The 27,550-nt window shown below is 44.2% G+C and overlaps 4 protein-coding genes across 7 annotated transcripts in view; all 4 read right to left on the minus strand.

The window, feature by feature from the left end:
• The window catches only part of LOC117088317 (butyrophilin subfamily 3 member A2), a 134,447-nt gene that overhangs the window by 29,463 nt on the left and 77,434 nt on the right, over nucleotides 1–27,550 (minus strand). For 3 of the 4 annotated variants that reach the window (XR_004439156.1, XR_004439145.1, XM_033219518.1), the window contains one exon: nucleotides 4,381–4,611. The exons of the other annotated variant lie outside the window; for it this stretch is intronic. The gene's annotated coding sequence lies outside the window, so the exon portion shown is untranslated. Of the gene's footprint in view, nucleotides 1–4,380; nucleotides 4,612–27,550 lie in introns of those variants that run through there. 4 annotated transcript variants of the gene reach the window in all.
• LOC117088314 (butyrophilin subfamily 2 member A2) overlaps nucleotides 1–27,550 on the minus strand; it is a 62,747-nt gene that overhangs the window by 193 nt on the left and 35,004 nt on the right. The window lies entirely within an intron of this gene.
• LOC117088331 (butyrophilin subfamily 2 member A2-like) lies at nucleotides 229–1,766 on the minus strand. Its single transcript, XM_033219534.1, has one exon. The coding sequence runs from the start codon at nucleotides 1,719–1,721 to the stop codon at nucleotides 1,323–1,325; it is 399 nt and encodes a 132-aa protein (XP_033075425.1). The 5' UTR covers nucleotides 1,722–1,766; the 3' UTR covers nucleotides 229–1,322.
• LOC117088799 (butyrophilin subfamily 3 member A3-like) lies at nucleotides 1,846–12,610 on the minus strand. Its single transcript, XM_033219935.1, is given in 13 exon segments — nucleotides 1,846–3,593; nucleotides 5,423–5,449; nucleotides 5,848–5,874; nucleotides 6,774–6,800; nucleotides 6,895–6,915; nucleotides 7,090–7,173; nucleotides 7,176–7,289; nucleotides 9,555–9,836; nucleotides 10,055–10,154; nucleotides 10,826–10,914; nucleotides 11,120–11,209; nucleotides 11,337–11,396; nucleotides 12,543–12,610. Coding segments are annotated over 11 exon segments (1,563 nt in total). The 5' UTR covers nucleotides 11,205–11,209; nucleotides 11,337–11,396; nucleotides 12,543–12,610; the 3' UTR covers nucleotides 1,846–2,886.

Here is a 27,550-nt window from a genome sequence, read left to right on the forward strand (position 1 = left end):
TGGATTAACTTCCAGGATCCACTCTTCTAGTTTCCAAATGTGGTCTTGGGATTCCTAGGGAGAACTCTGACATACTCTTAAGGAGTCCCCAATGTTAGTACTATTTTCACAATAATAATAATGAAACATTGATCGTTTTTCATCTCATTATTTCAGTAGGGTGCAGTAAAGTTTTTTTGAGCCAATATGACCTATGATATACCAATAGGTTTAATACAAAGGCAGATATGAGAATACAAACATCTTCTATTAAGCCAGACATTAGATTTGGAAAAAGTGAACCAGTGTCACACTTCTTGTTCTTTTATTTGGACACAATAGATTGCTTTTTCACAAAACATCCTGTTTATATTAACCTATAATTGATTTATTCATGCTATTTTAATATGAATTAAAAGATAACATTTTAAATTTTTGTTTCAATGTCAAATGCCATAAATATTAACAAATATTAACCCAAATAAACAAACGCTCTCTAAGGTCCTCAATAATTTCTAAGTGTCTAAAGACATAATTAGATCAGAAAGTTGGAAGCCACTGGTGCCCCCATTGAATCTGAATGCTGATCTAGACCAGGTCCAGTACTTCCCTGCTCGACCAGGACCTCAAACCTCAGCCACACTCAGGGACTAAGTACTTACTCCTTGTTTATTGCAGGGACACGTGACCCAAACCACAGCCACATGAGTCCATGTTCTTCACTCATCTTTGTCCCAGGTCCAGGCCTGTGGCTGTGTGCTGTGGAAATCCTGGGGTTGGGTGGAAATGAGCCATCATCTCCCAGGACCCTTTAGCTGTTATGGTGGGACTTAGCCATCCTTACAACTTTGGTGCCTCCCAGCTCTCTGGTTCCACTTCCTCTATCTCTGACCTGCATATCTGGTTCCCTCTACCCCCTGGTGGTCCTGTGGATTCCTCTCTCCTCTCTCATCCTGGTGAATCCTGTTGGCCTCATTCCAAGTCCACAGCATCTGGTGCCAACTGGCATATTGGGCTCAATGTGGTCATCCTGATGTTCAGCAGCAGATTCGCTGCCCAACAGCTTCTCACAGTTTCTTCTTGGCTGGGAGCTAAGAAACAACTAGTTCCCTATGCCTGGATCCCATCCCATAATTACAAGCAAAGGAACTGCTAAAGCCACAGCCTAGTGAGGAGGAGAAAGCTGGGGCTGAGGGCTGCAGTGGGTGTGAAAAAGGCCCCTGGAAGATGTTCTGTTATGTGACCAGAGGGGAGGAGGGCGTGTCTTCCACCAACAACATTGTGCAGTGGCTGCTGAGATGGCCAGGGCTTATCTGCATGGCTGTGAGTCCAGGGAATTGATTCTACAGGCTCTGCTGCGTCCCCACTCTGTGAAGTGTCAGGCCGTCTTCAGGCACTGTGACCCCATTTGCTCCTGTGAGGGCAGGGCAGATGAAGATGGGACTGTCATCAGACCCCATCCTGAAGAAGGGCCTCACAGGCATGGAAAATGCTGAACAGGGACACGTGTAGATGTGTGATCTGTCCCTCATGTTGTAGAAGGAGACATCTCCAGCTTCATAGTCCAGGAAGACGCCCACACGGCAAAGGGACTCCTTCAAAGGGAGAATCCTATCAGGGGAGGACAGGGCCCGGTATTGGTTTCCAAACATCTCCAGGGTCCAGAAGCCATTCTGAGGAATCAGCAGGACCTCCCCTTTCCTCTCAACACTGTCTCCACAGACCCCCACAGTCCACACCATCACGTTTTCCACCTCCACCTCCCAGTAATGTTTCAGTGAGGTAAACTGAGACTGTGGTGAGTACAGTGGGTGAGCAGAATACTCTACTGTACTGAGTAGACACCACAGTCTAGAAAAAGCCAAGTTGAGGAGTCAGCATTATTAACACATTTATTGAACAACTAGAGCTTAACAAGCACTTGCCAAGTAGAGGGGATAGAGTGGTGAGCAGTGATAGTGATAATAATGAGGAGCAGTTTTCCCTAGTAGGCATCAGTTGAAAGAAATATGGGTTTAACATCCACCAATGATCAGGAGTGAACAGATCCTTTTCCAGGAGACTGAGTCCATAGCGGGATTAAAATCATCCCTGTAATTCTTCTAGCTTCCTTGATCCAAATTTCCTATATCACAGAGAATCTTTAGAGTATTTGTTCTGTCTGGAAATCTTGACTGTAGGAAGGCTGGCTCTGGCTGCGTGATCACTTATCACATTTGTTGGGTGGGCACACATCTCTTCCACTTGATTTATCAAGTGTGGCCTGTAGTCTCTTTCCAAGTCACATGTCATGTGGGTACTATGAGGTTATTCTCTCAACCAAGACACTCTGCAGAGCTAATCTAAGGAGTGTTGTGTCTAAGGCTCTGATAATCAGCTGGGAAGGAGTCAATAGGGGTGTCAACTCCACAACCACTTACAATTATCTCTACCCTGGAGCTGTTCAGGGAAGGAAACCTCAGGGCTACATGTGGGCTCTTCCCATGGAAAAAAATCAGGCTGGAAAAGAATGGGCAATTAGCCAGGGACTGAGGCTGAATATCTCCTAACTACACAAATTACCATATGAGTTATGTAAGTTACTTAACGTTGCCCTGCCTCAGCTTTCATACTTGCAAAATGAGACTACCCGATGGGGTGTTGTGACGTTCAAAGGAGTGACATCCACCAAAGTGTACAACACAGCACTCAGAACAGTTTAAATTATCTGTTAACGTTAGCTATTGCTGTTTAAATCCCAGCTCTGTTGTTCACTAGTCATGTCTACTTCGTAAAATTAATTCAACTTTCTGCACCCCAGTTTCCTCATTTGTATAAAGGGACAATAGGTGGTACCAAACTCAAACAACTGTCATATGGAATAATTGAATGAATATCAGTAAAGTGCTTCAGTGCGTCCCTGTAGCTTTACGGTTCTGATTGGTTGTTGTGGAGGGGGAGGCCGTCAACTCCAGGGTGGGCAGGTAGAAGCAGAGATGTTGCTTCAGCCTGAGGCAACCCACTTTCATTAGCTAAACCCAGGGCTACTGGTGTTTCCAGGGAACGATCAGGCACTAGGTCAGGATCGGGGGAACTCTCTACTTGTTTTGGTGTTGGGCAAATGGTCAGGGCAGTGGGCTCCAAGGTGTAAATTCCGAATACAGGATACAGAGGCTCAGAGAAAGAGGTGTGCGGAAAGGTGTAGATATGAGATCCATCCGTGGCATTGTAGAATGAGACCTCTCCAGTCTCATAATCCAGGAAGATCCCCACTTTGCTAGGGGGCTCAGGAAGTTTCAGGTTGGTTCTGGGATAAGTGAGAGCCCGATACTTATTCCCATCAGTCAGCCCTATGGTCCAGTATCCATTCGCTGGTGTCATTGTGAACCAACCTTTTTTCCTCTCCACGTTTTTACTACACACCCCAATATGCCACTCTTTTCTGTCCGCCACTTCCACTTCCCAGAAATGTCTCCCTGATGTGAAGTTTTCATGGCCAAGCACATAGTAAAGCCGTTCAAATCTCTCAGGGTTGTCTGGAAGATCCCGTGGCTCTTCGGCTCGCTGCACACTCCTCTGGTCCTCAGAAACAAGGAGGATGGCATTTGCCGTGTCTGGATCCAGAATCACATCCGCTGCAGAGAGTTTGAGGAGGTGTCCATGGGGTCAACCATTTTTCCTGGATTTCAGAGCCTCAGCATGCAAGGCCTGGACCATGCTGAGGAGATCCTTACAGAACCTGGCATCCCTAGCCTGCCCTGAATTTGAATGTCTCATCAGTGTTGTGGGAGAAAGCTCAAGGGGCCTTGTGTCCAGAGGGGAAATGAAAGTAAGGTCAGTATCTGCCTAATCCAGTACCCTGATGCTGCCCCAGGAAGCAACAAGGATCCTCTTTCTATGTTTTTCTTGTTTCCCTCCCCACATTGACTCTGCCCCCTAATGCTTTATAATCAGAGGTTAATTTTCAATCTTCACTCGACCACTCATGAACTAAATGAGTTCCCCTTTTCTGAAGTCTATTTTTCCGTACATCCAATTTATTTAATAAGGTGGAGCCTCATCTGAAGCATTTCCTCACCTGAAAAATGGGGATAAAAATATGAATCTTGGCCGGGCGCGGTGGCTCAAGCCTGTAATCCCAGCACTTTGGGAGGCCGAGACGGGCGGATCACAAGGTCAGGAGATCGAGACCATCCTGGCTAACACGGTGAAACCCTGTCTCTACTAAAAAATACAAAAAACTAGTCGGGCGAGGTGGCTGGCGCCTGTAGTCCCAGCTACTCGGGAGGCTGAGGCAGGAGAATGGCGTAAAACCTGGGAGGCGGAGCTTGCAGTGAGCTGAGATCCGGCCATTGCACTCCAGCCCGGGCGACAGAGCGAGACTCCGTCTCAAAAAAGAAAAAAAAAAAAGAATCTCTAGCGTAGTATAGGGGAATCATTTATTCAGCTCACAGCAGGGTATGAAGGAAGCTCCTGATGTTCTAATAGCTGCAAGGCAGTCTCTGTGCTGGGGGCTCTGTGGGTTCTCCAGATTCACTCTCCAACCTTTAGCTTTCTCCACCCTCTTCTGGGCCCCAGGAATCTGTACTCTAAGGACAGTGCCACGGGGCTACCTTGTCCTCTGGTTTGCTGTTGAGTTTGGCCAGTGGGGCCCTGATAGAAGATTGGAAGGAGAAAGAAAGGAGAGACACACCGTTTATTTTCCTGCTTCCTCCCTGCCAGCAGCAGCTGATGCTGCTCTAACAAGGCCTGATGACTCTTCTCAGGAAGCCCTCTCTTTGCGCTACTTTTCTCTGGGTTCCAGTAACTGCCTCCCCTCCCTAGGAGTGGAGACAACTCCCCGCTGTTGGGAACCATGGGGGCACTGCACTTTTCCTTGTTGCTTTCCCTTAACCCTCCTTTCCGCAAACCTTCTTCAACCACACAGTGTGAACTCGTCATCTCTTTCTAACTAGGTTTTTAACCAATGGATATTTATTATTCCTTCAGTCTTCACCTCAACCCCAACAAAACACAGATTGCAATTTTCGTTTAAAAATGTGGAGGCCAAAGCTCAGAAGCATTAAATCCTTTGAGACGAACCATGCGGTAGGTGGCATGAGAAGCCTAGGAAGGGCAAAGTTCTTTGGGCAGGCATCGCCTCCTCTCCTTGGCATTTCCACCCCCACTCTCCCTGCAGTATTACTCAGTGTGTGTCTCCTTCCCCTCAGCTCCACCCTTTATGTGTCTTCCTTCCAGGAAGGTCTGAGGAAGCCCAAGAGAGCAATTCTCTCTGGTTCCCTGGGCTCTCAGCAGGAAGGGTCTTGGAGATGGGCCCACTTTTCAGATTGGGATTTAATGCTGTCTATCCCAAACTCTCTTAGTCAAGGGAAGTTTTCTTCCCCAAATCACAAGAGTTGGAGGAGGAAAAAGGAATACGGTCCCTCAGGTTGTTGTTCCAGGGAACATACAGTGATTTACTCACCAGGCTTGAAGAGGGCCATTTTCCATTCTGAAAGGAAGGAGACACAGATAAGAAAAAGGTCAGTAGTTTTGTTTTTTCTCCACTCCATTCTCCTTTCACTACACGTTTTCTCTCCTTTTCTTCAGAGTCTCTTCCAGGGTTCAGCCTCCCTCCTGTACAGGTCTGATGGATCAGAGGTGGCACCTTCTAAACAATGTCATGAGGGGTGCAGGCTGCATGGCTATGCTTTGCCTGGGCATGTGCAGGGTCAGGAGTCCCTCAGAGGCTCCAGAAAAGCAGAAGTCAACCCCCTACCATGCAAGATTGAGTCTATGGGTTAGAACTGGTTAATCCAACTGAGAACATCAATGAGTCACAGCAGAGAAAAGGTTGAAATGTTCATGGTATATGACCCGGCAAACCCAGAGAGCATCAGGCTCACTCACCATGATAGGCCAAAGACTTCTCTCCCCCTACAATGAAAGAAAGACAGAGATATCACATGAACACTGCCTTTGCTCTGTTGGTCCCTTCCCCTTCCTTTCACGTCCATCTAGTCTTTCTTTTTGATCATTCCACCCTTCCCTATGGTCTCACTCTGCATGCTGAATTCTCTCTTCACCTCTTCTTCTTAATATCCAGTCTGGGAACACTGGTTGAATACTAGTGGCAAGACAGTCATTGTAAGAGTTCCTTCCCAATGGAGCCCACCTAATCTATTTTGAATCTGTCTATACTCCTGTGCCTGGGCATAGGTGTCACCATGTCTATATGTGAATGTCTAGGAGTACAAGATCCATCCTTCTCAATCTGTATCATTTCCTACCTTGCTCTAAAAAGAATTTGGGAAATTTAATGCACAATTTCAGGGACTAGTTTTGAAAGCAGTTATGATAAATCTGTATGAACTAAGCCACTGTAGCTACTCCTCTTTATTAGACACACTTTACTCTCGCTCTCTTTTCTGATTTTCTTATCTCTTAAATCTTCCTTTCTTGTTTTCCTTTCAACCTCCTCTAGATTATGGAAAACAATATGTAAGGTTCCTGCCATAGAAAATGCACCTCATCCTTCTCTTCCCTCTCCCTTTTGAAGTGCACCCCTGGATATTCCTCAGTGCTTTTTAGGGCATAAATGTCTGTGGCCCCCCTGTACAAAGAGATTGAAAACCTCTTTTTCTTTTCTTAGAGAGAGAGAGAGAAGAGAGAGACTCCTTCTGGGTGGTTTTTCCAAAGAGCCACACTTATTTTCTTTTCCTGAGTAAGGGGATCTAACCAGTTTTCAACCCTGGGCAAAGACTTATGGGCTGGAAAATTTCCAAGCAGAAGAGAGTCATAGATTCAAATTCAGAGAAAATGTCAGAGTCACTCACGAGCCATGTACTGGATTTTTCTCCACTCTGCAATGGAATGAACAGGGAAGGAACAGTTATCAAGGCACTCAAAGTGGGGATAAGAAGACATGCCTGGGTCTCTGGGGGAATGCGAACTTACTGAGTTCCTCCTGGAGCTTCTCTGGAAAATAAGGAAAAAAAGAGAGAGAGAGGAAAAAAAAGAACAGTTATGGGTGAGGGGGATTTTGGGAAAATAAACCTTAAACATGATGCAGTGCCAGGACGGGTATGGGGGTGAGATCTTCAGGCTGGGCATGCAAGCCTGGGGCTTAGATTCTCTGTTCGCTTTGGATACCTATTAGGCTTATTTCCTGCTTTGTTGCAGCATATGCCATTTCTTTCATCTCTCGCTCTCTTTCTGTCTCCCTGGACAGAGCAATTTTTCCTTCTGTTGTCTCCACAAGAAGTAACTGGCTCCTGCGAGAAGCAGCAGCGAGATAGGCAGGGTCCCTGCCAGGGCTGCGATCCAGGGCTGGGCGTTCCTGAAGAAGGGGTCTGTGAAGGGGAGAGCTGTGAGTCATGGGCGCTGGTGCACTCAACCTCCCCAACCTTAGCGCCCCAAGCTTTAGCTGCTCAGCCCAGGTTGGGGTCATGGAATCGATCTCATTAGGTTAAATAAGTGCCCTCTCCCTAAAGTCTCAGAGGACTGTAGAGAACACTTTGGTAAACCCTCACTACAAGCTACTACTGTTACTATCTTGAGATGTCTGCCTCTCATATGGAAATTAACTTGGGCAGAGTCATACTCATTTTTTTCTAAATATTTTTTCAACCAGTAACACATTTACATGGTTCAAAAATGACGTACACATAGAGTCATGCAACTCTCCCATCTACCTAGTTCTCCCTCCCTCCATCTATTAACTTCTCCTTGGTCCACTTAATATTATGCTTAGGGACATAAACTGTGGAGTCAGAGGGCATGGGTTTAAATGCTGGCTCCCCTATGTGACTAGCAGTGTGATGTTGGACTACTTATATAACCTCTCTGTTTGTAGTGGCCTATTCTATAAAATGAGGGTAATGATAATACCCATCTCCTGAGGTTAGAAGAATTAAATTAATACTTATAAAGGGCTTGGCACAGTGGCTCATGCCTGTAATCCCAGCACCTTGTGAGGCCAAGGCAGGCAGACCACGTGAGGTCAGGAGTTCGAGACCAGCTTGGCCAACATGGTGAAAACCCATGTTTACTAAAATTACAAAAATTAGCTGGATGTAGTGGCATGTCTCTGTAATCCCAACTACTAGGGAGGCTGAGGCTGTAGAATTGCTTCAGCCTGGGAAGTGGAACTTGTGGTGAGTCAAGATTGTCTACAGCATTCCAGCCTAGGTGGCAGAGTGAGACTCTATCCCTAAATAAGTAAATAAAATGCCTGATGTACAGTGAGAGTTACAAAATCACTTATTAAATTTTAAAAATGTAAATCAAATAACACAATCAAGAACTAGAAAAGTCCATTAAAATATGTTCCTATTTTCCCTCTTGTTTAAACTAAAAATAACATTCTATATACATCACTCTGCATCTCACTCTTCTGTGTAAAGTGTGTCTTGGAGATCTTTCCACATTAGTATAGAGAAAATTATCTCTTTTCTTTCACAATGGGGCAGTATTCCCTTGTATGGAAGCTCACCATCAGTTAGGATCTGTATAGCTTCTAACGTTATACAATCATAATCAAGAAACTTCTTACAGGCTAGGCTGGTGACTCGCACTTGTAATCCCAGCACCTTGGGAGGCTGAGACAGGCAGATCAATTGGGGTCGGGAGTTTGAAAACAGCTTGGCCAACATGGTGAAACCACATCTCTAGCAAAAATATAAAAATTGGCCAGTTGTGGTGGTGCGTGCTTGTAATCCCAGCTACTGGGGAGGCTGAGATAGGAGGATCTCTTGAACTGAAGAGGAGGAGGTTGCAGTAAGCTGAGACTGCACCATTGCACTCCAGCCTGGGCAGAAGACTGAGACTCCCTCTCCAAAAACAAACAAACAAACAAACAAAAACAATCAACAAACAAACAAAAAAACCCCAGAAACCTTTTACATGGATCATCTCATACAAATGCAAGTGTATCTCAGAACTGGAATTTTGGATCAATAAATATGTAGTTTGGATAGATCCCCCAATAGAGTTTGTGCTAATGCACACCAAAAATACAAGTGACACGACCAAATGACTGAGAATCACTGCTTTCCTACATTCCTGCTATAGTCATGTGTTATCAAGCAAGGCAGTGTGGTTTTGATTTTTGCCAATATCATAAGTGAAAAATGATTTCCTATATGTTTCCCTAATGAGTGAGAATGAGCACCCTTTTGTGGGTTATTTCCTTTCCTGTGAATTAACAATTCTGGACCTTTGTTAACATTTTTTACTCAGTTTTCAAAATCTTCTGTTTCAAAAAGATTAGCTCTTTCTCTATAAGTTTGTAAATACATATATGTTTTCCCATTTTGTCATTTGACTTTACATAAGGAGCTTATCTTAACGTTTCTCCCCAATTCCCACTGCCTGTCACACTTTCTGCTTCTGTCAGACAGGAAGTGCTCAGTAAATGTTTGTGGCATGAACAACTCTGTGGAGTGGGGAAGCTCCCCTGGAGCAGGGAGTGGCCTCTAGGTCCCTGCTTTGAGCCTTACATGCAGTGCAGAGACCCAGGTTGACCGCAGAGACTCACACAGTAGAGACTCACACATTCCCCTTCATCAACTGCCACAGCTCAGCTCAGTAAAGCTGAGGCCAAGCAGGGTACTGACCTGTGATGGAAATGCTGGCTGTCTTTTCCAGGCCCAGGAGGGAATTTCTGATGATGCAGGATATACCCTTCCCAGAGCTGCCTCTCATGATCACGGATGCTGCTATTGCATATAGGCCCACTCCATCTGCAACCACAGGTGCTTTCACAGCTGGGATGTCCTCTCCCTTGGTGTTGCTCCACTGTATTTGGGGTTGTGGGTACCAGCCAGTGGACCTGCACTCCAGATGGATCCCTCCATCCTCATAACCCTTCACTTCAATGTGAAGATCAGAACCCAATGCTGTGGAAGGTTAAATTGACCTAAATTCTTGAGAACTCCTGTATCAGGGAGGGTCTCAATAGGAATCAATGGCAGACTCACAGTTGATAATTCTAGAAAGATTTCATTCAGGAGTTATTTACACAAGTGTGGTCATGATGAGAAGAAAACTAAATGGGCTAGTGCAGTATCCCAGGGTCAGTAAGGTGGGGCTATTCCAACCCCCACCCCCCAATTACCAGAGGGAGGAGGAGAGGGATCTGTTCTGGAGACATAGAAGAAGAGATTGATGCATTGAGGACATTCCTGAGTTGACCTGTGACCTTCAGCAAGGCAATGCAGTCATCCTGAGGGTATCTTGCAGTCAGGAAGCCAGGGAATAAGCACCAGACCTTTCCCTTTTCTCTTCTTCCTACCATTGTCTTCTATAGCTCCCCTTAAACCAAACCCAACCAGAAGCCATGAGGCAAGGGATTGCACTGAGAAAGAAAAAAGGCATCCCAGACATTTGGAACCTGACACCAGGTCTTGGTATCCTCCTGCTGAACATGAACAATTTCACAGAACACAAACAATAGTACTTTATCACTGTGACAGATCATGGGAAATACAAGACCACCCCACATCATGTGTGAGTGCAGAGAAAAACATGAACATTGTACCCCAACAATGACCAAACATCCCCCATCGGCAATGAGGAATTGCTGCCTCTTCATCAATTACAGCTTTAGTTTCACCCTAGTCTCCTTCCTCCTGGATAAGCTTGATTAAGGCTCCCACTCGTAGAATTCGTCCCCCGACACCTTTCCGACAGTATGTCATCCAGAGCAGAGTGCTAAGTCTATAAACCGTCCCCCAAATCCCCTAACACAAGCCCAAATTGTATACTTAGTCTGGTCTAACACCTTCTTACTGAGATACTGCCACAGCTCCCCATGATGTGTGTCTTCCTCACTGCAACAAGTAAGAAACATGCCTCATTCTACTACAAAAACGTTTCGGGGAGTCACTGATTGGAAAACACTGGCAGCAGATACAATCACTATTCCACCTCCCAGGGCCCATGGTAGTGTGCACTTGGAGACACAACAGAAGCCGTCTGTTACACAACTAAACCAAAATGACTGTGGACCAGTCCTTTCCTTGAGAGGAAAGCAATCCTAACAGAAGCACCCTTTGTCTCTTTGTGACAGGTGATCCTTCAGGTTGGAATGGACTTCAGGTATGGGAAGGAGTAAAAAGTTCTATGAGGACATTCACAGGTAATTGTCTGCTTCAGAAACAGGCATTGAGTCATTCCCTACCTGAGCAAGGAGTTAGCAGCTGGACCAAGACGAGGCAAACACGAAAGTTGAGCAGAAGAAAGGCCAGGGAACTTGCCATTTTCATCCGTGCTGCATATCAGGAGACACCAGAAGGTGAGGGGCAGACACAATGGCCCAGAAGAAGCTTTAGGATTCCACATGGAAACGTCCACTTCCCCAGGGGCAACTCAAGTATGGTGACCAAAGAAGATCTTACCTCTGCCAAAAAGGTCTGTCCTCAGTGTCTTTACCTTTGAGTTCCAACGTGGAAAATTACCTGTAAAACCATGTCTATGTATAATGCACATGTTATTCAATCAAGAAATCCTTGACTGTACTGCTTGAAAATATTCAGAATCCTATCACTTCCCCAAACTTCCCCTACCATTTCCAGCCCTCCGCCATCCTGCTCTGTTTCATGCAGGACCCTCTTTACTGGGCTCCCTGGTTCCACTGGGATCCACCACTGTGGGTGTCCGCCACTGTGGACTCCTCAAAGCCCCAACTCTTGGCCATCACCATGGTCAAGTCATGGCCCAGTGGACTCCTGGTGGGATTCAGGAAGACTGCCTGGTGGGGGCTCTGGAATCAGTCGGGGTTGAACCCACCACATTTAATCCAAGGCTAGTGATCAGAGAGCTGCAAATTAAGACCAGGACTTACTCATCTTTTCTTTCTTCCCTTCATAAAGTCATTCAACAAATATTTACTGAGCACCCACAATGGGTGAGGCCTACTATATTAGTGTTAAGGACATAAAGAAGGTAAGCAACAGGTAAAGGCTCTAAGATTCACAAGCTGCGTGATCTTGTTCATGGGACAAAACCACTGGAACTTTATTTATTCATACAATACCATGAAGTATGAAATTTAGAAAGTGCACAATTGGTCCAGCAATTCCACTTTCTGATGTCTAGTCCAGCAAAGTACTTGCATGGGTGCAGAGAGAAGCGTCTGTGAGAATGACGTTGCAGAACTATTTTTAAAGTATAAAAGTGGTAACTAATTGAACCATCCACTCAACAGGAGACTGCTTAGAGGAATGACAGCTCATCCCTCAGAGGGAATTCAATGTAGCAGGTAAAAAGAGTTGATTTATTGTCATGAACCTAGGTAATGGTGATACACTAAGCGGTCAAAAAGCACATTGCAGAACTATACTAATGATTCGATTGAAAAACAAAAGCTAAGCTATACATTTCTGCATATTTATAGATGCAAACGCCTGCAAAAGTCTAAAAAGATGCATGCTAAACTGAAGATCAGAGGTTAAATGAGCGAAAGATCACTTTGGCCTTTTGCTCCCTTTACTTTCAAAATATTGAAATGCTTTAAATTTAAAATTTTTCGTGTATTACTTAACAGTAATTATTATGAGTGATAACACTGACTGGAACATATTAGCTGCTCAGTAAATACTAACTTCTCAACAGCTTCTTCCAAAGCAAAAGAGCATGAGGTCTGCAGCCATAACACCCGCTGCTGTGGCCACCTGAGTCTGGGAATGGCCTCTGAAAACAAGGTCTGCAGACAGACGTGGGGAGGGATGAAGAGGAAGCACTGGAACAGAGGTCTGTGCAGCTGGTCATCCTCCACCCCTACCTGCATCTTGCACCCACCCAAACTAAACATTGCGTTTCATATCTTCTGTTCCTCAAAACTGCTCTTTATGTTGCTGCAGAAGAGGTATCATTTTTATTATCATTGGTTTCAAAGTTAACAATTTCTCCGCTCTGCTTAAAGTGAGACATATGTTTTCATTCTTTTTAAAGGATGTTTATATTTTTCTTCCTGCTTATGGTCAATATTGCAAATGAAGAAAAGCATAAAGGAATAAAAGTTTAAGTAGTGGCTCATGCCTGTAATCTTTGCAATTTGGATGGTCAAGGTGGGAGGATTCCTTGAGCCCAGGAGTTTAAGATCAGCCTGGGTAACATAATGAGACCCCCATTTCTACAAATTAATCAATAAAATTTAAAATCTGTAGTTGTAATCATATCCTTTGGTAGTAGAAACATAAATACTTCTTGAAGCATTTTGGTCATATATACAGCAAGCTTCTTTAAAAAGTTACATGCTCTACCAAGGAAACGCTATTAAAAAAAAAGAAGTTGTATGCTTTACCCAAAAGTTCCACTTACAGGAATTATTGTTGAAGGAAAAAAAAAGTCAGAAATTAAGACAAAAATTTATGTCTGAGGCTGTTAAATATAATAAAATCTACAGTAGCCAAATGTAGATAATTGAAATAGCCAAAATTAAGAAAGTTCTAAAAAATAATTATATATTCATACAATGAAATAGATTGTGTCCATTGAAACACATATATTGGGTTATGAGGAAATGTTTAATGGTAGAAAAAACAGATACTGTACCTAAATCATACAAAACAGGGTTGAATGTATGGAGCTAATGATGTTAAAATGATAAATAATTGCCCTTCATTAGAAACATGATTCCTAAAGGCTGCATGGGAATCTCTTTTATGATTGAACCATGTATTGTTTGCCTATCCCCTGCCTGTTGCATGTGTATGCTGGTTCAGATTTTTTCTATATTTTAAATATTTCTGTAATGAACACTTTTACATATGAATCTATAAGGCACATCTCTTTCTAGAATCTCTTAGAATAGACGGCTTGAGTTGGCCAAAACAGATTTTAAAGATTTTTTGCTCTCTTCTGACCACAATACGTTCTTAAGAACATGCAATTGGAATATTTCTTCATTTATGTTGTCTCCCTTTCCTTCCACCAAATCCCAACATCTGCAGGTCTTTATTCTTTGCACTACTTGCCTCTTCCCCATGTGCCCACATGTGTGCGTGGTTGCCCATGTGCGTGCGCACACACACACACACACACAGGCACTTCACCCTTTCTCAAGGTGAGTACTCTTCCTGCATGCCCACTCACCACTCTCAATGATTCAGCCCCTGTCCTCCCAGGCATTGTAACCCAGACTCTAATCAATATCCCCCACTTACTTCTTAGTATTCCCCTCTGAAAATCACAGCCCACGGAAGAAAGGCGGTTAATAGTTCTCCATTCTTTCTATTATGGTTGAATCTCCATCTGGAAGAAAGGAAAAAGAAAGCAGAGGCTGTCTGGTCATCCTGAGGAATAATAACAATCTCTCTTTGGAAGAGATAGTTTTTTGATTGGCTCAGAGGTGGTGTTTCTCATCAGTTGCTGGGCAGAAACCACTGAGGAAGGTTGAAATGAAAACTGAAAGCACACTGAATTGTACACGTTGAAGAAAAATTCCAGCCCTACCTCCCTTAGTATTTCTGTTTCTGTGTTTATCTATTTGAATCATTCTTGCATGTACATGTATATAAGTATTTCTACGTATTTACTTAAGTCTTTTACCATAGTAGAAATATCAGCAGAACAAAATGAGAAAAGATTATAATGTGGTGAAGACAGAAAGATGTGCACTAATTAAAATGCTACTGTGGCAGTTTGTTAACATTTGCTTGCATGAATATGGGACATGAAGGAGGAGGAGATTTTACTATAGAGTCAAATAAATGTATACATGGAAAGAAAGCCAGACACAGTGCACATTTTTAAGCACCTCCAGCATCCAGGCTTAGGATCTGTTATCAAATAATATAATTTTTCTGGTTTCCAGAGGCAGTGCTGCTTGTCATGTTTTACCTTTTTCAGCAAATTTTTAGTGTGGGTGTTTCTGAGCATCTTCATTCACCCTCAGCTGCTGGTTTGTGCTATATTGTATTTTCCTGTGTATTTATTTCTCGTGCTGCCAGTGGAGTACATATTATCTGAAGCTGGACTCTAGATAGACTGTGAATACTATCTCTGTAAGAGGTCTGGGGGACAAGCTGGTTCTTCCTGTGGCCTAGGACCTCAAAACACACTTTTGGGATTTGCAAGTCAGTGATCAAAACTCCTAAGATTAAGATGTGACTGGGGTTGGTGAAATTTGATTATATTGTAACAGTTTGAATTTAGGCTGTGCAGTATATGGTTGAGATGGCTGGTCGCCTCTGCATCATGCAGTGAAAGAGATCAAATGAAGAGACTAAGAGGCAGAAATGAAGTCCACAGGCAAACAGCCCGGGCGGTGCCCTGACAGCCCGGGCGGCGCCCTGAGCCTAGTTAAAGATCGACCCCGGACCTAACCGATTAAGGTTATCTATAGACTCCAGACATTGTAAGGACAAAGGTTGTGAAAGTCTCTGTCCTGCTCTAATTACCAGTGTCTGCCACATATCTTAGTCCTGGGCCCAGTACAAACAATCCTCTATTTTGTCCCAACTTCCTGAGCCCCATATGCCTGCCCGACACAAACACATTAAGAAAAACAACACCTGGGGAAGCTCCAATAAGGTTACAACCATTTGTAAAAGCGCAGGAACCTATAAGAAGGCTGCTAAAAGCATAACTTAACATTAACATGTAAACCAATTGTAATGCTGTAGCCTAGAGAAATGCCTTGTTCCTCTGTAACCTGACAAGTCCTGTTTACCTCGAGCTTTAAAAAGCAAGCGCACGCATTGTTTGAGGCCCTCTTGTATGTTATAGAACGGAGGGACCAAGTTCGAACTTGCATTAAAGATCCTTGCCGCTTGGCTTTGACTCTGTGCTCTGGTGGTCTTCTTCGGGGAATAAACGGTCTGGGCATAACATTTGGGGGCTCTCCCGGGATTCCCCAAGCCCACCAGACCCCTGTGTCAACGGATCTACTAGGATCGATCTGCTAATAGGTGAGCCGGCTCGTCTCTGTTTGTCTGTGTCCGTTCTGAATCTGTGGCTCTCTGAGTCTGCGGCTCGTCTCTGTCTGTCTGTGTCCGTTCTGAATCCGCGGCTCTCTAAGTCCGCTCTGAAACTGAGGCTGTTAGCCTGTCTGAATCCGCGGCTCTCTAAGTCCGCTCTGAATCTGTGACTCGCGAGGTCTGAAGCTGAAAGCTGGCATAAGTCCTGGCGGATGGGCTATAGGACAGCCAGTGGAGACCGGTGGGAGACGTCCCCCGGCTCTCATCTGATACTTGTCTGAATTTATTCTGACCCAGATTTCTGGAGCACGCCTGCGACTGACATAACTTGTTCTGACCCAGATTTCTGGAGTGCGCCTGCGACTGACATAACTTGTTGTTGATATTCCAGCAACTCACTTTCCCTTGCAGGACCTGTTTACCTGATAGCGGGGACCCACTGTCCACAGAAACCCCTCCGTACCTCTCCGGGCCGCAGGCCTCAGCCTACACAGTGGCCTTGCATCGCAACATTGCACTCCCTGTGGCCAGCGCTCCCTTTCCCATGCCATGCCTTTCACTTGAATTGTTTGCTTCATCTCTGCCCCTTAAAATTCTCCCCAGCCTTCGCGCCTACTTCCTCCAAGGACGACTCTGAATGTTTCTGCTTAAAGTGTTCTCAGCCTCTTGTGACACCCAAATCTTTTGCTGTTCCCATGTCCTGTCTTATATTATTGTTATTCAGGTATCCACTGTGCCTTTGCTGTGGCTACAATACCTGCTTCTCTAGACAGATTTCTGCAGGATGTGATTCTTCTCTCCTTATAGGACTCAGCCTTAGCTCTGCACTCAGCTGATATTCAATGCATGTGTTATGCCCAGACCGTTTATTCCCCGAAGAAGACCACCAGAGTCCAGAGTCAAAGCCAAGCGGCAAGGATCTTTAATGCAAGTTCGAACTTGGTCCCTCCGTTCTATAACATACAAGAGGGCCTGGAACAATGCCTGCGCTTGCTTTTTATAGCTCGAGGTAAACAGGACTTGTCAGGTTACAGAGGAACAAGGCATTTCTCTAGGCTACAGCATTACAATTGGTTTACATGTTAATGTTAAGTTATGCTTTTAGTAGCCTTCTTAACGGTTCCTGCGCTTTTACAAACGGTTGTAACCTTACTGGAGCTTCCCCAGGTGTTGTTTTTCTTAATGTGTTTGTGTCGGGCAGGCATATGGGCTCAGGAAGTTGGGACAAAATAGAGGATTGTTTGTACTGGGCCCAGGACTAAGATATGTGGCAGACATGGTAATTAGAGCAGGACAGAGACTTTCACAACCTTTGTCCTTACAATGTCTGGAGTCTATAGATAACCTTAATCGGTTAGGTCCGGGGTCGATCTTTAACTAGGCTCAGGGCGCCGCCCGGGCTGTTTGCCTGTGGACTTCATTTCTGCCTCTTAGTCTCTTCATTTGATCTCTTTCATTCCCCCCTTTCTCAGGTACCTCTGGAGCCAATCTTGGGTCTTATAAGTCTGATTCTGTTTCAGCGTTTACAGGTTGGTGTTGGGCTCTGAGGACCATGAGCTGTATGATGTCAAACCTTTCCCTGACAATCTGCAAAATTCTGTTAATAACACAAGGTCCTACAGTAAGCAGAAATAGTAGACTTAGCAGAGGTCCAAGGAAGGGGGCTAACAGGGGAAACATAGAGGAATTTTACCATTGTCATCATGACACTGAGATTACAAACTTTACAAAGTAATAGAATATTACAAAGTAAGTGGGGGCAGGATGAGAGCACAGGATGGTGTTAACATTAAAATTGCTAATGAAATTTTGGGCACGCATAGTCATTGATAACATTTTATCAGGAAATAGGGTTTGAGAACAGACAACCTGACTGACCAAAATTTATTAGGTGGGAATTTCCTCATCCTAATAAGCCTGAGAGCACTACAGGAGGCCGGGGCTTATTTCATCCCTTCGGCTTCAACTGTAAAAGGCGGCACGCCTCCAAGGGGGTCGTTTATAGGCCTTTCCTCAGAGCGCATTCTCTTTCTCAGGGATATTCCTTGCTGAGAAAAAGAATTCAGCGATATTTCTCCTATTTGCATTCAAAAAGAGAAGAAATATGGCTCTGTTCCGTCCGGCTCATCGGCGGCCAGTTCAAGGTTACCTCCCTTGTTCCCTGAACATCACTGTTATCCTGTTCTTTTTTCAAGATGCCCAGATTTCATATTGTTCAAACACACATGCTCTACAAACCATTTGTGCCGTTAACTTAATCATTACAGGGTCCTGGGGTGACATACATCCTCCTCAGCTTACAAAGAAGACGATGGGACTAAGAGATTAAAGTAAAGACATAGGAAATTACAAAAGTATTAAAGTAAAGGCAGACATAAGAAATTACAAAAGTATTAATTTCGGAGAACTAATAAAATGTCCATGAAATTTTCATATTTTATGTTTTTCTGCCGTGGCTTCAGCCAGTCCCTCCATTCAAGGTCTCTGACTCCCCGCAACATTTTCTCTCCCTTTTTCTCTATATAAATGTGCCACGGCGATGAAGTCTCGTTCGTTCTCTCGATTGTGGCATAGGATTCTTTGACTGGTCCAGCACACTAAAAACAAACCGATTAAACAGAGACACATAATTTCAAAATTTACTGCAGTGGAGTTCTCAATAGACTTAATCCAAGTCGTGGGGTTTAATCCATAAAGAATTTTTTTTTCACTTGATCTAATGCTTCAGTTCCAGGCACAATATTTAAATGACCTTGAGAGGCTTCAAAATTTGTTGTTCTAATTTAGAAATGTCTAAAGTGGGATAATCTCCTCTTCCCTGTACATGGCATTTTGCCATGTCCCAGTGATGTTTAGACTCATTATAAACTTGGGGTGTAATACAAAAATCTGAAGTATTCCAGTCACACTGTAACTGGAAACAATACTTAAGGGAAATATTTATTATCAATTCTTTTTCCTCCGGTTAGGCAGGGCAACAATCATCTGTGGGACCAGGTACCTACACACTATTATTAACATATATTTTAATAGGATTATCCATCCATGTGACTGCCCGAATTAAGGGCGGGAAAGGCACATAAGCCCAGTAGGTATAACTAGCTGCAGCTGCTCCTGCAGGCATGGGGAGACTTACCACCGTTGATACAACCATTAAAGCTGCAAGCAGCATTTTTTTTTTTTTCTTCTGAGGTTTGTGTCACCTTTGCGCTGGCTAGGCTCTTTCTAGCTAACAGTGTCAGCTTCTTTAACTGTGCCCAGGTCGGCAGCTCTGCCTTCCTGGTGCGTGGTGACTTTATCTGTTTTTCTAATATCACCACTTGATTTATCCTGCGAGTCAATGGTGCTCGATTGCGGTGTTTCCGTCTCCGTGGAGGCGCTTTTCTTTGCATCTCCGATGGGTTCATTGTAGAACTTCAAATGTTTAGTGGGTATCCAAACAGGAAGCTGATTTTCTCCTAGTGAAACACAAGCAAAACTTCTTCCCCAGGTTATCACCTTCCTCTATTTCTCATGTCCTATCTTTGTTGTAACAAAGTGAACAGCTGGTGTAACTGATTATCTATGCTATATTTAATTAGAGCTGTCTTAACATCCTTTGTAGCCTGTGCTACATATGCAGAATCTGATATAATATTAACAGGTTGATTAAAATCTTTTAACACTGTAATGACTGCAACCAACTCTGTAAGTCACTTTTTCATTGCTGGAACCATCAGTGAATACTGTCAGAGCATTTTCTAAAGGTTTATGTCTGGTAATTTTAGGTAAAATCCAAGTAGTCAATTTTAAAAACTGGAAGATTTTTGTTTTTGGGTAATGATTATCAATAATTCTTACAAAATCTGCAAGGCCAATTTGCCATGCACCAGAATTGATAAAGGCTCGTTTAACTTGTTCCTTGGTTGAAGGAACAACTATTTTGTCTGGGTCATTACCACACAATTTTATTATTTGTAATCTTGTCTGACCAATTAATGTAGCCATTTGATCCAAGTACAACGTAAAAGTTTTAATTGGACTGTGAGGAAGGAATGACCACTCTACAAGATCAGTATTTCGAAAATGATGCCTTTTGGAGAACGCGCAGTGGCGAAAATCAAAAGTTGGAGTGGGGCTAAAGAATCTATTATCTATTTGCATCCTTAAATAATGAAAAGGAGCAGAGGTTTGGATCTTATTAAATGCTATTGTTAGTCCTGCGTTGGCAACCTCTGCTTGCAGAAATGTGTAACAGTCAATTAGTTTGTCTCTTGTTTCTGCAGCACATAAAATATCATCAATATAGTGAGTGATATAACAATCTGAAAATTTGTTTCTAACTGGTTGAAGGACTTGACCTACGAAAGCTTGACAAATAGTTGGACTATTAAGCATTCCCTGAGGTAAAACTTTTCACTGAAACCTGGTGACTGGTTCTTTATTATTTATAGCTGGTATAGTAAAGGCAAATTTTTCACAATCTTGTTCTGCCAGAGGAATGGTAAACAAAAGCAATCCTTTAGACCAATTATAATTAAAAGTCAGTCTTTTGGGATCATGGCCGGAAGGGCAATCCAGGTTGGAGAGGCCCCATGGGTTGAATTACAGCGTTTACGGCTCTTAAGTACATTAACATACGCCATTTGCCTGATTTTTTATTCTGAATGACAAATACAGGAGAATTCCAGGGTGAGAATGAAGGCTCAATGTGTCCCTTTTTCAATTGTTCCTTTGCTAATAAGAGTAAAACCTCCAGTTTTTGCTTTGGTAGCGGCCACTGATTTACCCATACCGGTTTTTCTGTTTTCCAAGTTAATGGAATGGGTTTAGGAGGCTCTACAGTGGCCGCCCCTAAAAAGGATATCCCATTCCTTTTTTTTTTGATTTTTCTTAGTCTCAATTGGGACTTTAATGCCATTTTCATTTTTTCCTAATCCCTTTCCTGGTATATATCCCATCTTAGTCATGATTTTTTTTTTGACTCATGGGGCTGTATAATGGAGCAGGCATAATGATTTCTGCACCCCATTGTTGTAACAAATTTTGACCCCATAGATTAACAGGAATTGAAGTAATCATTGGCTGAACAGTACTTTGTTAATTATCTGGCCCTAAACAATGTAAAATCATTGTACTTTTATACACTTCTGAAGCCTACGCCGATAAGTCTTGTAACAGCCTTTTGTTTAGGCCAATTTTTTTGGCCACTGATTTAAAGCAATGGCAGAGATATCTGCTCCTGTCTCTACCAACCCTTTAAACTGTTTTCCTTGAATAATGACCTTACACACAGGTCTGCTCTCAGAGACCAGACTTGCCCAATATGCAGCCTTTCCTGCCAGATCAGTGCTTCCAAACCCTCCTGTTCTTTTTATTTCACTGTTTCCAACTTTAATATAAGGTAGGAGTAATAATTGAGCGATCCTGTCTCCTGGACTGGCACTCCAAGGAATTGAGGAACTAATAACCAATTGAATTTCGCCTTCATAGTGTGAATCAACCACACCAGTATGAATTTGAACTCCTTTTAGATTTAAACTTGATCTTCCTAAGATTAGTCCTACAGTCCCCTCAGGCAATGGGCCGTATACCCCGTGGGGATTTTTTTTTTGTGGAGGCTCCCCTGGAAGCAGAGAGACTGCTTGTAAAGTACATAGATCTACTGCTGCATTGCCACTTGTGGCGGGGGATAATTGCTGTATTGTGATAACTGACTTATTCCCTGAGACACTTGTGACAGTGGGGGTTGTTGTTCCTGAAAACGCTGAGGAACAAAGCGTTGAATTTTAAATGCCCCAGTTTGTTGCGGGGCCTGAGGCTGGCCCCTCCTCTCGTTTCCTGACAGTAAAAGGAGGGGCAGGCGGTTCCTGGGTCTTGGATTTTTCTCCCAGGCCCTAAGGCAGATAGCCCTGATTTGCTCAATGGCCTCATTTGGCATTATTGCTTGTTGGTCAACAGTGCTCCAATTTTGACCTATTCCTAATAGTTGATCTGCATCTATGTTAATTGGAGGATTGGCAGTCCTATTTTTTCGGACCTGCACTTGTGCCCCATCAATCCACCAAGTCTTAAATTGTAAAAATTGAGAGGGTGAAAGTGAGGATTTTGCCAGAATCTCCCAATCATTCCATACTGTAAGTGGGATGATTTTACCTTCCCTACTTGCTTGTTTTAATTCTTTGCCAATTTTTTCCAATCTTTTAGATCTAAAGTTCCCTGTTCCGGAAACCGTGGACAAAACTGTTCTATTGTTTGAAAGAGCGTATTTAGATTTTTGCTAGACACTTTAACTCCCCCTCTTTTTAAGAGAATTTTTATAAAGCTGCAATGAGGCATATTTACTTTTAGTTTGCTCCATTGTTACCCTAGGTTCTTCCGAGCGCGCAAGCTTACCACAAGGCTGACTGTAGACGTACTCGGGAGTCTCTTGTCGACTTGTCTTCAATGACCATGCTCCAGCATACCTTCACCTTAGAGAAAAGCTTCCAAGTTGGGCACCAGATGAAGGGGTGGCGTGTCCCTCCACACCTGTGGGTGTTTCTCGTTAGGTGGAATGAGAGACTTTAGAAAAGAAAGAAGACCCCGAGACAGAGTATAGAGAAAGAAAAGCGGGGCCCATGGGACCAGCGCTCAGCTTACAGAGGACCCACGCCGGCCCTTCAGAGTTACTTTCCCTTGTAGTGGGTCCGGGTGTGCTGGCCGCCTCCCGTCCGCCTGCTCCCTCCCGCGGCTCAACCTGGGGCGGGGGGAGCTGAGGCCTGCGGCCCGGAGAGGTACGGAGGGGGTTCTGTGGACAGTGAGTCCCCGCTATCAGGTAAACAGGTCCTGCAAGGGAAAGTGAGTTGCTGGAATATCAACAACAAGTTATGTCAGTCGCAGGCGCGCTCCAGAAATCTGGGTCAGAACAAGTTATGTCAGTCGCAGGTGCGCTCCAGAAATCTGGGTCAGAATAAATTCAGACAAGAATCAGATGAGAGCCGGGGGACGTCTCCCACCGGTCTCCACTGGCTGTCCTATAGCGCGTCCGCCAGGACTTATGCCAGCTTTCAGCTTCAGACCTCGCGAGTCACAGATTCAGAGCGGACTTAGAGAGCCGCGGATTCAGACAGGCTAACAGCCTCAGAGCGGACTCAGAGAGCCGCGGATTCAGAACGGACACAGACAGACAAACAGAGACGAGCCGGCTCACCTATTAGCAGATCGATCCTAGTAGATCCGTTGACCAGGGGTCTGGTGGGATTGGGGAATCCCAGACGAGCCCCCAAATATTATGCCCAGACCGTTTATTCCCCAAAGAAGACCACCAGAGTCCAGAGTCAAAGCCAAGCGGCAAGGATCTTTAATGCAAGTTCGAACTTGGTCCCTCCGTTCTATAACATACAAGAGGGCCTGGAACAATGCCTGCTTCTATAACATACAAGAGGGCCTGGAACAATGCCTGCGCTTGCTTTTTATAGCTCGAGGTAAACAGGACCTGTCAGGTTACAGAGGAACAAGGCATTTCTCTAGGCTACAGCATTACAATTGGTTTACATGTTAATGTTAAGTTATGCTTTTAGCAGCCTTCTTATCGGTTCCTGCGCTTTTACAAACCGTTGTAACCTTATTGGTGCTTCCCCAGGTGTTGTTTTTCTTAATGTGTTTGTGTCGGGCAGGCATATGGGGCTCAGGAAGTTGGGACAAAATAGAGGATTGTTTGTACTGGGCCCAGGACTAAGATATGTGGCAGACACTGGTAATTAGAGCAGGACAGAGACTTTCACAACCTTTGTCCTTACAATGTCTGGAGTCTATAGATAACCTTAATCGGTTAGGTCCGGGGTCGATCTTTAACTAGGCTCAGGGCGCCGCCCGGGCTGTCAGGACGCCGCCGGGGCTGTTTGCCTGTGGACTTCATTTCTGCCTCTTAGTCTCTTCATTTGATCTCTTTCACGTCAGTGACATGCTCGAGGTAAAGTCATTCCCACCATAGTATGGCCCAGTTCCTGGAATCATTTGGCACCAGAGTGTGAGAGAGAGATGGCAGCAGGATGAAGCCACTGTAGGTTAGAAGTTCAAGGACCAGGAAGGAGGACCCAGTAGGATTCTTCTATAGAGAAAGCTCTTTGATGAGAATAAGCTAAAGCAAATCCTGAGAAGTGCTTTTTCTTTTGGACTAACCCTTAAACTGTCTCTTTCTGAAACAGCAGCCTCATCTATCACTTGGTGCTTCTGGAGTATAATTAAAATTAGATTCTAGCTTGAGTGGCTAATGAGGATAAAATCATAGTAAGTATTGGATCATTCCAGCCAAGCCTGGGCAGTTCTTTGGAACAAACAGAAGAGGTGGCTGTAAGGATACAAGAACTTGGCCGGTCAGGATAAGATCTGGCTTCGGATTTTTTATCTGAAGAAATAATGTCCAGGTCTTCTGACACAGCTTGTGCCAAAAGTATCCAGCAGAGCCAGGTTTCACCCTCTGCCAAAGTTGATCTGAGCCAAAGGGAAACGTGTGTGTTCTAGGCAAGAAGAGGGTTGATTGCTCATCAGATAGCTTAGCAAGAAACCAGCTGATATGGTTTGGCTGTGTCACCAGCCAAATCTCATCTTGAATTGTAGTTCCGATAATCCCCACGTGTTGCAGGAGGGACCTGGTGGGAGGTAATTGAATCATGGGGGCAGTTACCTCTATGCTATTCTCATAATAGTGAGATCTTAAGATATCTGATGGTTTTATAAGGGACTTTTCCCTCTTTTATTCAGCACTTCTTCCTGCCATCACACGAAGAAGGACGTGTTTGCTTCCACTTCTGCCATGATTGTAAGTTTCCTGAGGCCTCGCCAGCCATGGTACTGTGAGTCAATTACATCTCTTTCCTTTACAAATTACCCAGTCCTTCACAATAGCATGAGAATGGACTAATACGATATATTGGTACCAGTAGAGTGGGGTGCTGCTATAAGGATACCCGAAAATCTATAAGGATAACCAAAAAAGTTGGAAGCAAATTTGGAACTAGGCAACAGGCAGAGGTTGGAACAGTTTGGAGGGTTCAGAGGAAGATAGGAAAATGTGAGAAAATTTGGAACTTCCTGGAGACTTGTTGAACGGCTTTAACCAACATGTTGATAGTGATATGGACAATGAAGTCTAGGCTGAGGTAGTCTCAGATAGAGATGAGAACTTGTTGGGAACTGGAGTAAAGGTCACCCTTGCTATGCAAAAAGACTGGTGACATTTTGTCCCTGCCCTAGAGACCTGTGAAACTTTGAACTTCAGAGTGATGATTTAGAGTATTTGACGGAAGAAATTTTTAAGTGGCAAATATTGTTAATATTCCTCTCAAATATCTAAATGCTTAGCCTGGAAGCCTCCAATTCCCTTTCATTTCAGTTCAAAACTTTGCAAGTAATACACTAACAATGGCTTCACAGTGGTGGAGGAAGCAGAGCATAAAAGTTTGAAAAATTTGCGGCTGGATGATTAGATAACAAAGAAAAATCCATTTTCTGAGGAGAAAGGTAAGCTGGCTGCAGAAATTTGCATAATAAGGAACCAAATATTAATCACCAAGACTGTGGGGAAAATGCCCCAGAGAATGTCAGAGGTTTTCCTGCTAGACCCTTCCATCACAGATCCAGAGGCCTGGGAGAAAAAAATGGTTTCCTAGGTTGGGCCCAGGCCCCCCTATGCTGTATGCAGCCTACGGATTTTGTGCCCTGCCTTCCAGCGGATTCAGCTCTGGCTGTGGCTAAGAGAGGCCAACATGCAGCTCAGACTATTGCTTCTGAGGATGCAAGCCACAAGCCTTGGTGACTTTCACATAGTGTTGGGGCTGCAGGTGCACAGAAGTAAAGAATTGAGGTTTGAGCACCTCTGCTTGGATTACAGAGGATGTATGGAAACTCCTGACTGTCTTGGCAGAATTTTGCTGCAGGGGCAGAACACTCATGGAGAACCGGTGTGAGGGCAGTTTGGAACAGAAATGTGGGGGTGGAACCCCTACACAGAGGCCTCACTGGGGCACTGCCTAGTGGAAGTATGAGAAGAGGGCCATCATCCTCCAGACTCCAGGATGGTGATCCACTGACAGCTTGTACTTTGCACCTGGAAAAGCAGCACTCAATGCCAGCCTGTGAAAGCAGCCAGGAAGGGGGCTATATCCTGCAAAGCCACAGGGGTGGAGTTGCCCAAGGCCATGGGACCCTATCTTGCATTGGTGTGACCTGGATGTGAGACATGGAGTCAAAAGGGATTATCTTGGTCCTTTAAAGTTTAATGACTGTCCTATTGGATTTTGAACTTGTATAGAACCTGTAGCCCTTTTGTTTTGGCCAGTTTCTCCCATTTGAAATGGGTGTATTTACCCAATGCCTGTACCCCCATTGTATCTAGGAAGTAACTAACTTGCTTTTGAATTTTCAGGTTCATATGGGAAAGGGACTTACCTTGCCTCAGATGAGACTTTGGACTTGGACTTTGGGTTAATGCTAGAATGAATTAAGATTTTGGGGGACTGTTGGAAAGGCATGATTGTGTCTTGAAATGTGAGGATATAAGACATGGGAGAGACTGAGGCGGAATGATATAGTTTGGCTGCATCCACACCCAAATCTCATCTTGAATTGTAGTTTCCATAATTCCCACATGTCATGGGAGGGACCTAGTGGGAGGTGTCACAGGGTGGGAATCTTGGGGGTGGTTACCTCCTTGCTCTTCTTTTGCTAGTGAGTTCTCACAATATCTGATGATTTTATAAGGGGCTTTTCCCTCTTTTGCTCAGCACTCACCCTTCCTGCCATCATGTGAAGAAGGACATGTTTGCTTCCCCTTTCACCATTATTGTAAGTTTTCTAAGGCCTCCCCAGCCAGGCAGAACTGTGAGTCAATTAAATCTCTTTTCCTTATAAATTACTCAGTCTCAGGCAGTCATTCATAGCAGCGTGAAAACAGACTAATACACCAGGTTGTACTAAAGTGGGTCACATTAGATAGTGACAACCTAACACAATCATACCGTGTCATGGAGGGATAAGCACAGAGGAAGTGTCGCTTCAGCAAGGTTCTCTGTGGATCTGGTGTACATGGTAGTCGTGGTAGAACCAGGACCCAGACTGAACACTGATCCCTTCTTGATTTGCAAATGAATTTCAATTTTTGGTGGCAATGTGGGCAAGTCTCTTCCTTTGAGTTACCTCCAGCTATGGATTCCAACCAGGGGAGGCCCAGACATCTTGGTGAAGAGAATAACCATTCCTACCTTGCCCCTTTCAAATTCCAGATCCCTGACTCACAGAATCAATGAGCATAGTGCAATGGTTGTGCAAGTTGCTAATTTTTAAATACTTCAACAATATTAGTCAATAAATTTACCTTGTCTCAAGAGAACAAATTGCCCAGAACATACTAGAATGATACTGGGACCCCAAGGGAAAAAAAGATGAGAAATTTGCCCAAACTCCTCCCATCTTGAAGCTCCCTCTCTGCACATGTGCTTTGGTCTTCTGTTTCTGCAGTTCACCTTCTTTTCCTCTTTTGGACCATAATGTGAGTAGAAGAGTTCTTCTCACAACTCCCATGCACACCTGCTACAGGTGCAGCTTCACATGTCACTTGAAGGTCCCCTGGCCTAGCCTGGGTTGGGTGTCCATCCCAGACCCGGTCCATGTGGTGAGGCTGCAGGGCCATGCTATACGGACATGTATTGGAAGACAAGAGGTCACTAATG

The sequence above is a fragment of the Trachypithecus francoisi genome, unplaced genomic scaffold (genome assembly GCF_009764315.1).
Source record: "Trachypithecus francoisi isolate TF-2019V2 unplaced genomic scaffold, Tfra_2.0 Lachesis_group10, whole genome shotgun sequence".
Taxonomy (NCBI): domain Eukaryota; kingdom Metazoa; phylum Chordata; class Mammalia; order Primates; family Cercopithecidae; genus Trachypithecus; species Trachypithecus francoisi.

Excerpts from the sequence above, each read along its gene's own strand:
- LOC117088331 (XM_033219534.1), bottom strand. The coding sequence starts at position 1,721 with ATGGTGTGGACTGTGGGGGTCTGTGGAGACAGTGTTGAGAGGAAAGGG.